Source organism: Camelina sativa, chromosome 15 (assembly GCF_000633955.1).
Source record: "Camelina sativa cultivar DH55 chromosome 15, Cs, whole genome shotgun sequence".
In the NCBI taxonomy this organism is placed as follows: domain Eukaryota; kingdom Viridiplantae; phylum Streptophyta; class Magnoliopsida; order Brassicales; family Brassicaceae; genus Camelina; species Camelina sativa.
Window position 1 is genome coordinate 5,352,135 of NC_025699.1, and position 13,367 is coordinate 5,365,501.

General features: G+C 38.5%; 3 protein-coding genes across 3 annotated transcripts; 1 reads left to right on the forward strand and 2 right to left on the reverse strand.

Moving 5' to 3' along the window:
- On the forward strand, positions 301–1,916 carry LOC104745465 (dr1-associated corepressor-like; the record flags this gene model as incomplete). The annotated part of the gene is given in 5 exon segments (XM_010466714.1): positions 301–373; positions 473–566; positions 890–1,024; positions 1,117–1,174; positions 1,264–1,916. Coding segments are annotated over 5 exon segments (843 nt in total), but the record flags the coding sequence as incomplete, so codon positions are not given.
- On the reverse strand, positions 1,879–3,400 carry LOC104745464 (cysteine proteinase inhibitor 6). Its single transcript, XM_010466713.1, has 4 exons — positions 3,121–3,400; positions 2,661–2,871; positions 2,422–2,567; positions 1,879–2,146 (listed from the first exon to the last, which is right to left on the reverse strand). Exons 1-4 carry the CDS (start codon positions 3,316–3,318, stop codon positions 2,009–2,011), a joined length of 693 nt encoding a protein of 230 aa, XP_010465015.1. The 5' UTR covers positions 3,319–3,400; the 3' UTR covers positions 1,879–2,008.
- On the reverse strand, positions 6,967–8,374 carry LOC104745466 (basic endochitinase B-like). The gene is made up of 2 exons (XM_010466715.2): positions 7,930–8,374; positions 6,967–7,701 (listed from the first exon to the last, which is right to left on the reverse strand). Exons 1-2 carry the CDS (start codon positions 8,339–8,341, stop codon positions 7,154–7,156), a joined length of 960 nt encoding a protein of 319 aa, XP_010465017.1. The 5' UTR covers positions 8,342–8,374; the 3' UTR covers positions 6,967–7,153.

Here is a 13,367-nt window from a genome sequence, read left to right on the forward strand (position 1 = left end):
CCTTTTTTTTTTTTTTTTTTTTTGGTTTGTTATACAGCTTTAGTGATATGTGTTGTCAAGATCCGCTATGGAATATTTTTCCTGTTGTAACCTCTGATGATTTCATAAGTTAAGATATTGTTGATGATGTTTTATCGTGTTTGAGCTCAGGCTGAAATATCAAATATGCTTTATAGTCTCATTAACAGATTCTGACTCTCCATTTTGGTTCCTATTGTATTTTTGTTTATCTAATATGATTGATGATTATACAGAGCGCGCTTAGTGTTGTCTGATTTTTACTATTTGCTATATATTCAGGCCCGTATTAAAAAGATTATGCAAGCTGATGAAGATGTTGGCAAGATAGCTTTGGCAGTGCCTGTTTTAGTCTGTGAGTCATCTTGCTATTGTTGTTTACTTCATTTTCAAAGCAATTGTTTGTTGGAAATTTATAACCCTTTTGGCTAAACTTCATGTTCTGTTATTACAGCGAAATCTTTGGAATTGTTCTTGCAAGACCTTTGTGATCGTACGTATGAGATTACCCTTGAAAGAGGAGCCAAGACCGTCAGCTCATTGCACCTGTAAGCTAAACAGATTGCTTAACCTTTTATTTTTGCTTGTCTTCCTTAACTAAAGAACATTGAAGGGTTTAGTTGAATGCATTGTTAAATTCTAGAGCTTTCACATACTGTGTGGTTTAAGAGTTAATATGATATTGTTAAGCGGAAGAGCTTCCAACTCATAGGCCCTATTTTGGCTGCGTCCAACATTGAGAGGATGTTTGTTTGATGTTACAGAACTTTATACCACGAATTTGGTATAAAGTTCATTTTTGCTCTCTTCATACAGTTTTTGTGATATTACTATTGCATCCACGTTTATCAAAGTGTTTTGCTGTTTACAGAAAACATTGTGTGGAAAGATATAACGTGTTTGATTTTCTGAGGGAAGTTGTGAGTAAGGTGCCTGACTATGGTCATTCGCAAGGGCAAGGCCATGGTGATGTTACCATGGATGATCGCAGCATCTCCAAGAGAAGGTTGGATCTTCTTTGATTTTTTAGGTTCCATATGTTCCAGTTACTTATTGATAGTCTGTGCTAAGCTGATGTGAGATGGTTTATCAATACAGGAAGCCCATCAGCGACGAAGTGAATGACAGCGACGAAGAATATAAGAAAAGCAAAACGGTAAGCTCATGTTCTTCTTGGGATACCATGCTTCATCATTCATTTCCTTAGATTCATTGAATATATTGGTATGGTGTTAATCACTGCAGCAAGAGATGGGGAATGCTAAGCCCAGTGGCAGGGGTGGTAGAGGAAGAGGGCGGGGAAGAGGTCGTGGTGGACGAGCTGCAAGAGCAGCCGAAAGAGAGGGTCTCAACCGCGACATGGAACTAGAAACCGCCATAGTGGGACAGCCACCTCCAGAAGACAGTATTAAGATGCATCTATCAGAGTCATCACCACAAGAGAATGAGAAGAAAGACGTTGATGGCTCAGCAGCATCTAACGAAGACACCAAGCAACACCTTCAAAGTCCAAAAGAAGGCATCGACTTTGATCTCAACTCTGAATCTCTTGACCTAAATGAGACCAGACTGGCACCAGCCACAGGCACAACAAGCAGCGTAGCCACAGCCCCAGAGGAATATTCGGGATGGCCTATGATGGATATTGGCAAATTGGATCCAGCACAGCTTGCCAGTCTGGGTAAGAGGATAGACGAGGATGAAGAAGATTATGACGAAGAAGGCTAAGGCATGGCAGTACCATAGGATATATAGAGTAGCAGCGTTTAGCGGTTTGTTTAGAAAATGCTTCCTTCCTTCTGTCGTCAAAATCTTCTTCCTTGCTTCCATTTTATTGTATGAACCAAAGATTGTATGCGCTTTATGAAACTTCTTAATTTTATTATCCTGATATGTTATTTAAGGTTTTATGGTTTACATCATCAGAATTTTAAATATCTTACAGAGTTAAGTTCACAACACTCAGAAGTACATAAACAGAGTAGAGGGACTAGTCATGGTGTTGCTCCATGTGGTTGAGATGAAGAGCACCTTCATGGTTCTTGTGAACTTCCACCTTGAACTTTTCCTCTTTGTCTCCCCTCTTCAACTTCAAAAGCAAGTTGAACTTTGCAGCCTCGCCAGTTACCTGCAGTCCCGTATTTTGTAATAATGAATTCATTAATCTGGCAATCACAACGACTCAGGCTCTAGTATCATATCCAAGGAGAACCACTGTGTTGCTTAGAATCTTTGCTACTTCTAAATGCCAATTTGATCTCACTTACACTTATTTCGTCTCTTTACAAAATATATAAGATGAATTCTAGCAAAACATTGTCAAACACTAACAAGTTCCGTATTGAAAACCACTGAGTAAAACTTGTGGAATTAAGGGTGACGATGAGTGAAAGAAAGGCATACCTCAGCGTTAGCATGCATAACCTCCTGAAGTTCGTAGGGGAACAAGGAGTTAGACCTCTGCTGGATGGTCTTGACAGCATGCTCAGCAACGTGCTGCACTTCAGGATCATCTCCTGGAACTTCCCTTGATCCCGATCCATGTTCATCTGATCCACAATACCCAAATTTCATGATCAAAATCTTTCTCAAGCACAATAATCTCTGCCTTTCCTACCAGTAGTAACAAGTCATATTCATACCTTTCTTGCAGCCAAGATCAGAGGGAGTAATGTTACTGGCAGGCTTGAACTCCTGTAACTCCTTGAAGTTCAACCACGGCTTCACCCACACTTTAGCTTCGTAAAGCTTCTTCTCACCTGCCTCGAGGATCTCCAGAGTCAGGTGATGCAGTGTTCCGGCAACAACTTGTTCTTTCGCCTTCACCACTCTCGCAAACTCAAGCAGTGCATTCTACGACGGTCAAAAAAATAAGATCATCCACAACAAAATCAATCTATCGCACAACATAAACGCATCCCATCACCCAAAAAATCAATTCAATCAAACAAACAATCACAGGTAACTGAAATCGAGAGATCAAGAGAAAAAAACTCGGGACAAAATTACTCTAATCGTGCTCTGGATCAAGACTATAACAGCATAAAACAGATGTGAAAATCGAAAGATGATGAGAGAGAGAGAGAGAGAGAGATATGGAACCTCTTTCTTGTTATGCTCATCGACAGCGAAACGAGCGAGGCTCTCGACCTCACCACTGTTCTGATTGGAAGGGACATCGCGAACGCCGCCGAGTAAAGCCATGTCGTCGTTACAAAAGCCTAAATCACTGGCGATCAGAGAGGATATGAACAAGGGGAGAGAGACAACGATGAAGAAGAGTAAGAAACGGCTTCTCATTATTCGCAACTTTATTTAGGGGGCCGGTGCTGTATTTTTAGATATTTTTCGTTTCTCAGTCGTCGACATGTCAATTCGTGAACGCTTGGAATTTATCCACTTACAGTTAATTCGCCGTGTACCGGATAAAAATGTTTTCAAATTGGTTTGATGCTGGTTTAGTTGGTACACTGTTTTAATTTTTTAGTTCAATTTAATGAAAACATGTTTTACTACTTATTTGATTGGATGCATATGTAGTAAGAAAAGAGTATCAATTTGGGTTTTAGATTGGTTTAATTCGGCCTCAATCGGTGGTTAAGCCACCCAAAATTTAAGAGAGAAACCCATACCGCCTAGCTTTTACACTCGAAAATGATGGTGGAGATAGCGGCACACTGGCACGTTATACGAAACGTGTCGGCAGAGTCGCACAGAAATTGTCAAACATCTTTACTTGTAAATTGTAATCAAAAGTATATACATATACTTTTGTCTATGCAATCTCATCTACCAGAGCCCATTTAAAGGCCCACAGGTAACAAAATCACAACAACATTAACGTGCGTAGATTTTTTTTTTTTTTTTTTTCTTTGTCGCAAGATTGTATTCACATATTTAAACTGAATGTGTATCATATATATGAGCTTGATTTATCGAAAGATATAAGTCACGAGAGTTGCAAGAAATTGCTCCCCTTTGGAAATGTGAGGAACTGCGGAAAAATTGGTAATTTCATACCCCAGCTAAGAGGGTATGTTGAATTCCTATTCCAGATTTAACACTGAGCAAATTCATACATTAAGTTCAATAAAATTCAAATTCACTACCTTAACTCGTAAAACCGTGTTAAAACATACACAAGCCGTAACGGTGTTAAGAAACCGTTAACGGCTGCTTACGTGGAGGCCTCATAAGAAACGACGTCATTTTGAGAAACAAAAAAAGAGCTTATTTTGACTAAAACGACGTTGTTTCTATCTTCTTCTTTTCCTTTTCTTCTTTTCCAACTGGCGTTTCTTCTTCCCCTTTTCTGCTTTAGCTGCTGAAACTGCACAAGAAGACAAACGAAAAAACAAACCAATTTGCACTATCTCTCACACACACAACAAAAGATTCAGAAAAATCAAATCTTTAGAGGATTGTCGATAGTGATTGATTACTTGGATAGCTTGTAGCTTATGATGGTATGGGAGAGATTGACGGTGGCTGTAGTAACCGGTGTCGTTGCTAGGGTTGTTTTTAACGACGGTGGCAGAGGCAGAGGAGGAAAGTTTTGTGGGAGGAGCAAGAAGTCCTCTGCCACTATTATGGTAGTGTTCGTCGATGATACTCATCGTGGCTACTTCCTCCGTCGCGGCACAGTACAGATCCCATGAAGAAACTCGGGAATTATAATTCTGGTTCAATCTCTGAATCCGGAAACAGCAGTTGGTTCTGGTGACACACAGAGGCACACTTTTTATACCCAACGCCTAAAGAACCATCAAAAAGTAAATAACTTTTAAAAACCCCCAAATAAAAACCGTATGAAAATAGAAAGATGATTGAGAACGGTTTAAGGTAGACATCGAACTACCTTGGTGTTGTTACCGGCGGGAAAAGAGTGATCACCGCAAAATCCACTGGAGAAATAATTTTGCAGAGATGACTGAACTATCTGCCGAGTCAATCCGGCTTAACTTCTCATCGTCACCTTCCTTCTCCATAGACCATGTGTTATTAAGCTTAAAGGCAGAGCGAAAAAGCCCCAAATCCAAAATGCGGCTCGTAAGAGAAGGAGTCATCGAGTCCACCAGCGTTGTTCTCTTTCTCAACGAGAAAATCGTTGTCAGTGAGAAACTTTGTCGGAAGCCAAAACTCAGCATCACCGGGAAAGAAGAAAAGGGGAAGAAGAAGACAGAAACGACGTCGTTTTAGCCAAAAGAAGCTCTTTCTTTTATTTCTCAAAACGACGTTGTTTCTTACGTCGCTTCCACGTAAGCAGCCGTTAACGGTTTCTTAACACCGTTACGGCTTGTGTATGTTTTAACACGGTTTTACGAGTTAGAGTAGTGAATTTGAATTTTATTGAACTTAATGTATGAATTTGCTCTATGTTAAAGCTGGGGTAGGAATTCAACATACCCCCTTAGCTGGGATATGAAATTACCGATTTTCCGAGGAACTGCCAAAAATGCTGAAACATACCTAAAACGTGCTGATAACCGATTAAAAAAACAGCTAAATAATGGTATCTATCTTAGATTAGATGTCGTCTGTGTTGTGCAGACACCATATATAGGATGAGTTTTAAATATGTGATTGAGTTAAAACTTTTGTTTTGATATGATATGCAATCGTAGAAACAGTTTGATAGAAAATCGATAATACTAAAAAAAAATTATTTTCTTAGAACGTTCATTTACTTATTTTAGGGTTCTTGTCTATCAATTAATTGTAGTTCTAATTTAAATTAATCTAGGATTTATCCCCTGGTACACTACAGCTCCATTTCTTTTATTTTTTTGTTTGTTTTATAAATCAATAACTCTGTGCATTCTGAATAAATTAATTCAAATAATTATAACAAATAGATCCAAAATTTAAGTTATATTTATGTGTTATTTTTGTTTAGTATAAGATTATATAATTGTAGTTGACTGTTAATTATAAGATTTAACCCACAGTTTACCGCAAAATAATTTGTTCTCTATATTATCATAAATTACTCAATTTAATATATCTAATAGTCTAATATTCATAATGTTAGCAAAATAATGAAATGATAAATTATCTGTATAACACCAAATTAATGATAATTAAATTTATATTCATATTGATCCAAATCATTCGCACAATATAATTTTATTGCCTGTTATTTTAACTTTTAATTGTAAATATTCATTATATATTAAATAACTCAAATGTCAAATAATATATATCTGGAAATACTTGTTTGGTTACAAAAATTCCAAAACAATTTTTAAATATATATCTGTTTATAAAAATTCAAATTATATCACATGCTGAAAAAATCTAAAATTTAATTAACTTTATGTATTAAATAGTAATTCAAATAATTAAATATAAGATTAAATAAAAGTGAAAGGAGAATTCTAATTTAATATAACATATTGCTTTAAATTAGGTAGATAGATTTGAGAAAATTAATATTATCAAATAAAGAAATGATTGTGTTTGGCTGTAAAGATTGTAGAGAATTTAGTTGAGACTTATTTGGATACAAAGATAAGAGAGGATGATACAAAAATGTATTTCAAAAGTATATATTTAAATTACTTGTGTGAAAATATTTTCAGAACTACTGTAGGGAAATTCAAGTTTACGTTTTGGTTGGATGCTCGTCTGTGATTCGGCCTCTATCGGTTAAGTTACACAAATTAAAAAGTATACCAATTGGTCCTAAGACCACTTCCATTGGTAAATTTTTTTAAAAGATGGATGTCTTTAAAAAATAATAATAATAATGTAAACCTCATTTTTTTTTTGTCTTCCGTTTAACATTAATATTCTTTTTGTAAGACACTCACATTTAAATTAATAATAAATTAATTATAAAAAATGATTAAAACGCTCATTAAGTATCATTAATAAAGATGCTCTAAAATGATCTACCAAATATTTTCAGACGTCGAAAAGGTCTTTTGAATCTAAAAACAAAGCAAGTATATAAAAGAGTTTTATTTAGATTGATATTTCTTCTTGTATACAAAGCTAACTTTATATAAAAGAGACTTATTTGGTTTGATATTCCCTTGGATACATGGCTAACTTTATATAGAAGAGTCTTTATTTAGTTTGATATTCGCTTACTGTTTGGATACAAAAGCTTCATAATGATCCTCTCTCCTCCTTAAAAAGCAGCATCGAGGGTGACCTCCTTAACAAAGGGCTGTTGGTTGTAGCAATCGAGGTTTTGTCCAGGATCAACCCTCAACATGTCACAGTACCTCTCATAATACTGGATACGATCCTTGGCGATCGGGTTTCTGCCAATTCCACACTCATTTCCGCCGTTAATAATATTTGTAATCACTCCGTAACCCGGAGATCTATTCGCCTCATAGTCGACTCTAGAAGGGTTCCACTGACCGGTGATCACGGCGTGGCACGACGGTTTGGGAGGCTGAGCAGTCATCCAGAACCAAATCGCGGTTTTGAAAGCGATCACTGTGTCATTAACCACGATGTTTGGGTTGTTGAGTAAGTCAACTCCTATGTCTTTCCCGCATGGACCGTAATTGGCGTTCCCCAACAGCTGCATCGGTCCTCTTCCATAGTAGCTTTCGCCAGGTGCGCATGGCCACGTGACATTCTGTTTCGCGTCACAGTAGTCTGAATTAGGATTCACTTGTTCCTTGTAACAGTATCCCCATGAATATGGTCCGTCCGGTGCTCTACCTACGTACACGTATAACCGTCCATTTTATCAATATATTATGTTTGGCAACAAATTTTTTATTTATAATATATTGTCACAACTCTAAAATTAATATAGTCATACGTACGTTTGAGTTTACATGGTTTCTTTTAAGACATTTAATAAATAAATAAAAAATTTCATGCAAACTTAAACGTATAAACTGCGTTTCAAACAATCGAAAGCTGATATTGGTGATTAATTATTACCTGTGGTTTCTTGGGAAGTCTGCCCGAAGAAGGCGGCGATCTCCTTCTTCCTTGCGTCAGTGTCACCGGTGGTGCCAAATTCAGGGAAGGACTTTGCAGCAGTGATAAAGGCGTCGTAAGTGTAGAAACCTCTAGCAGGGCATAGAAAATGGTTCCTATGCGAAAGCATATCTTCGAACAGAGATTTTGTAATGATGTCCGATAGATCGCCGCTGCTGGGTCCAGGAGGCCAGCAATTGCTTTGGCAGCCAGGCTGCTTACAGTAATCTTCGGTGGTACCGCAATATCCGTAGTGGCTGCAGCACAAATCGTTGGGGCAGAGCGCTCCGTCGACGTCCTTACCACATTGTTTGGCTAAGGAAAATGACAAGAGAAGTGAGAAGATGAGGAAGATCAAAAGATAAGTTTTCATTTTGCTCTTAGTTTTATGGTTTTCAATTTTGTAGGCATACAAGGGGTGTATATATAGTAGTTTACAAGATGCAACGTATGAGTGTTAAATCGCATAATTTTATAATTTTTCCATTGCTAGATAATATCTGTGTGGAGTATTTGCTATGGGGACCAAACAATGTTACTAGGTTTGTTGTTTTGTTTTAAGATAATTATTCCCCCACCCACCATTGTAATCATGTAGATGTTGACCATCTGTTCGGACAGAAAATATATGTTATTTATATAATTAAGTACGTGCATGTTTTGTAGGCATACAACAATTTTATCTGATAGGTGTGAATGGTATGCATTTCAGAAGGAAGGGGGGAAACGATCGAGATTAGCAAGGCAATTGGCAAAACATCAGGTCGTGGAATTTGTTTTGCGTAATATCTGTTGAGATAAGCTTGAAGCACAAGCAAGTTTAAAAGAGATTTGGAAATAAGAGTTTAGGAAGTTATGAGAGTTAAGGAAATATATTCCTAGAGAGATTAGGAATTGTGAGTTGAGGGTTCCTTATAAATAGAGTTGTCAAGATGTGACTTCCTATTAACAGAGATTGAGAGAAGAGAGAGCTTTAGGTTTTTTTGAGTTATTTTTCCTAAAGATTAATAAAGGTGTTCTTTGAGATTGTGTGAACTCTGTTCTTAGTTTCTAGATTTGGTATCAGAGCGTTACGATATCCTAGGGAGCGATGTCAGAAGGTGCGATCGTTGCCTCCAAGCCACAAGAAGGAGCCGGACCTTCATCCATACAATGTCCCATGCTCAACTCAACAAACTATACGGTGTGGGCTTTAAAGATGAAGATTGCGTTGAAGGTTCACAAAGTCTGGGAGGCCATTGAACCTGAAACAGAGACAGCTGACAAAGACAAAAACTATATGGCTATGGCTCTTCTGTTTCAGTCTATTCCCGAGGCTCTCGTTCTGCAGATTGGAGATCTCGACACAGCGAAAAGCATATGGGATGCTATCAAGTCAAGACATGTAGGAGCTGAACGTGTGAAAGAAGCTCGGTTGCAAACACTTATGGCTGATTTTGAGCGACTGCAGATGAAGGATACAGAGAAAATAGATGAGTTTGCAGGCAAGATGTCGGAGATAGCCTCAAAATCTGCAGCACTCGGTGTGACTATTGAAGAATCCAAGATGGTCAAGAAATTTCTTAACTGTCTCCCACACAAGAAATTTATTCACATAGTTGCTTCATTAGAACAAGTGCTGAATCTAAACACTACCATGTTTGGAGATATTATTGGGAGGCTCAAAGCCTATGAAGAAAGGATCTCTGTCGATGCAGTCGAATCACATGAGGATCAATCCAAATTGATATATGCGAATATGGACACGCATAAGGAGGCTCATAATAATCGAGACTATACAAACGACTATCGAAACAGAGGTCGAGGGGTCGTTTTTCGAGAGGACGAGGAAGAGGACGTGGTTATGGACAAAGAGATGCATCTCGCATCACCTGTTTCCGATGCGACAAACAAGGTCACTTTGCATATGATTGTCCTGACCGCTTACTAAAGCTCCAAGAAGCTCAAGTTCTCGATACTGCGAACACACAAGAGGCCGATGAACTCATGATGCATGAAGTCGTCTTCCTGAATGAGAAGCGTTGTATTCCAAGTAAGTTTGAGACCAACATGAGAGAAGACAATATCTGGTACCTAGACAACGGGGCCAGTAACCATATGACCGGAGATAAAAGATTTTTTGAGAAGATGGATGAGTCTGTTACAGGGAAAGTGAGGTTTGGGGATGATTCTCGAGTTGATATAAAAGGAAAAGGATCGATTTCTCTTGTTGATATGAATGGAGAGTTACGTGTAATGACAGATGTTTATTACATTCCCGATTTGAAAAGCAACATTATTAGTTTGGGACAAGCAACTGAAGCAGGATGTGATATTCGGTTAAGGGGAGGATTTTTAACAATGAGAGATGCTCAAGGGAAGTTGCTTGCTAAAGCTCCAAGGTCACGGAACAGGCTCTACAAGATTCGTATGGATTTTTATGACAATGCGTCCTTGAACCTGGTATCTGCAAGTGAGTCCAGCCGATGGCATGCTCGATTTGGACACATAAACTTCGAAACTATCAAATCCATGAAGCAGAGAGAGCTTGTCCAAGGACTTCCACACTTAGTGTTTGAAAAGGAGATCTGTAGGTCTTGTCTTCTTGGAAAACAAACAAGACAAACGTTTCCACAAGCTACTACTTATAGAGCAGCTTCTGCTCTAGAACTGATCCACGGAGACCTTTGTGGACCTATCACGCCGAGTACAGCAGCTGGAAATCGTTTCATTTTTGTTCTTATTGATGATCACTCACGTTATATGTGGATCACATTGATGAAAGAAAAGAGCTCTGCATTTGAGAAATTTAAAGCTTTCAGGAACCATGTTGAGACAGAAACAGGAACTCGGATCAAGACGTTTAGAACAGATAGAGGAGGTGAGTTTGTCTCACAAGAGTTCAATGAGTATTGTGAGAATGCTGGGATCCAGAGACACCTTACTGCTCCATATACACCTCAACAGAATGGTGTTGTAGAACGAAGAAACAGAACAATGATGGAGATGACAAGAAGTATACTGAAACATATGAGAGTTCCAAATTATCTATGGGGAGAAGCTGTGAGACATTCCACTTACCTGCTAAACAGGATAGCTACAAGAGCCTTATCAGACAAGACCCCATATGAAGTTTTTAAGAAACAGAAACCTCGCATTGATCATCTACGAATCTTTGGCTGCATCAGTTATGCAAAAGTTGATCAACATTTGCTGAAAAATTAGATGATCGATCAAGGATGTTAGTTCATCTGGGGATAGAACCAGGCTCGAAAGCATATAGACTCTATGATCCACAGACGAGAAAAGTTGTCGTGAGTAGGGATGTGATTTTCGATGAAAGTAAAGGTTGGAACTGGAAGCAAAACGATGCAGAGCTAGATGGTAATGGAAGCTTCAATATTTCACTAGGTGAGTTCGGGAATCATGGTATATCATCGGAGCAAGAGGCTGTGAGAAATGATCAGGAGACTGGTGAAAGACTAATGGCGATACTGAAGATGCGAGAGAACACACTGAGAACAATGGTCACACACCAGTAATAACGGAACTCGAACCTGCAGAAAACAGAGTTGATACAGAGACAAATCAACAGGTGCTAAGAAGAAGTTTGAGACAGAGCAATCCACCTAAACATCTCAGAGACTATGTTCTACTCGCCGAAGAAGAAGGAGAAACACTTCTACTCTGTCTTAATAATGAACCAAGGAGTTTCTTTGAAGCTAGAGGATCGGAGAAATGGCTCAATGCCTGCAATGATGAGATTAGGTCGATCGAAAAACTGCATACTTGGGACTTGGTTGACTTACCCCTCGGAATAAAGCCAATTGGACTCAAATGGGTATTCAAATTGAAAAGAAACTCTGATGGCAGCATCAACAAGTACAAGGCTCGGCTTGTTGCTAAGGGTTATGTACAACAATATGGCATCGACTTCGAGGAAGTTTTTGCTCCTGTTGCAAGAATTGAAACTATAAGACTTCTCATCAATCTTGCAGCAACAAATGGGTGGGAGATACATCATCTGGATGTTAAAACAGCTTTTCTTCACGGAGAACTCCAAGAGAAGGTTTATGTCACTCAACCTGAAGGTTTTGAAATCAAAGGGTGTGAAGACAAGGTGTATAAGTTGAATAAAGCTCTTTATGGTCTGCGACAAGCTCCAAGAGCTTGGAACAACAAACTGAACCAGATTCTTGAGGAGCTACAGTTTAAAAAGTGTTCAAAGGAGCCAACCGTGTATCGGAAGATAGAGCGAGACTCCACCTTGGTGATTGCAGTTTATGTTGATGATCTCTTTGTCACAGGAACAGACAAGTCAATCATTTACAAATTTAAGGAGGAGATGGCTGCTAAATTTGAAATGAGTGATCTTGGTCTGCTGACTTATTATCTTGGAATTGAGGTTATTCAACATGAGAGTGGAATTGTTCTTAGTCAAAGGAGGTATGCTCAAAAAATACTAGAAGAAACGAGAATGGTGGATTGCAACCCTGAGTATATACCAATGGAGTTTGGTGTCATGTTGTCAAAAGCCGAGGATGAAAAGGCGATAGATGCTACAGATTTCAGAAAGAAAATCGGTTGTCTTAGGTATTTACTTCACACTAGACCTGACTTGTCCTACTGTGTAGGAGTGTTGAGCAGATATATGCATAGTCCAAGAGTGTCACACGGTGTAGTGTTGAAACAATGTTTGAGATATCTCAAAGGTACAACATCTCTCGGTTTGACCTTTGAAAGAAGTTCTAGAGTACCAAGGCTAGTTGGTTACAGCGACAGTAGTCTTAGCATTGATCCAGATGATGGTAGGAGTACGACAGGCCATATATTCTATCTAGGTGATGGTCCTATCTCCTGGTGTTCACAAAAACAAGATGTAGTGGCTATGTCATCATGCGAAGCCGAATTTATGGCTGGAACTGAAGCAACCAAACAGGGGATCTGGTTGCAAGATCTGCTCAGTGAGATTACAGGAGTCGAAGCTGCGAAAGCTATTATTCGTATTGACAATAAGTCTGCAATAGCTCTCACAAAGAACTCTGTCTTTCATGGTAGAAGCAAACACATTCAGAGGCGGTTCCATTTTATTAGAGAATGTGTGGAGAGTGGACTAGTTGAAGTTGAGCATGTACCAGGAACTGAACAAAAGGCAGATATTCTTACTAAGACATTGGGAAAAATGAAGTTCAAGGAGATGAGGGAGTTCATTGGAGTTCAAGACATAGAGAAGATGAGCTTCAAGCTTAAGGAGGAGAATGTTGAGATAAGCTTGAAGCACAAGCAAGTTTAAAAGAGATTTGGAAATAAGAGTTTAGGAAGTTATGAGAGTTAAGGAAATATATTCCTAGAGAGATTAGAAATTGTGAGTTGAGGGTTCCTTATAAATAGAGTTGTCAAGATGTGACTTCCTATTAACA

Coding starts and splice junctions, on each gene's coding strand:
- LOC104745464 (XM_010466713.1), bottom strand. CDS start 3,318: ATGAGAAGCCGTTTCTTACTCTTCTTCATCGTTGTCTCTCTCCCCTTG. Junction 2,872..3,120: donor ATGAGCATAACAAGAAAGAG/GTTCCATATCTC, acceptor TGACCGTCGTAG/AATGCACTGCTTGAGTTTGC. Junction 2,568..2,660: donor TGATCTTGGCTGCAAGAAAG/GTATGAATATGA, acceptor ATTGTGGATCAG/ATGAACATGGATCGGGATCA.
- LOC104745466 (XM_010466715.2), bottom strand. CDS start 8,341: ATGAAAACTTATCTTTTGATCTTCCTCATCTTCTCACTTCTCTTGTCA. Junction 7,702..7,929: donor GACTTCCCAAGAAACCACAG/GTAATAATTAAT, acceptor ACGTGTACGTAG/GTAGAGCACCGGACGGACCA.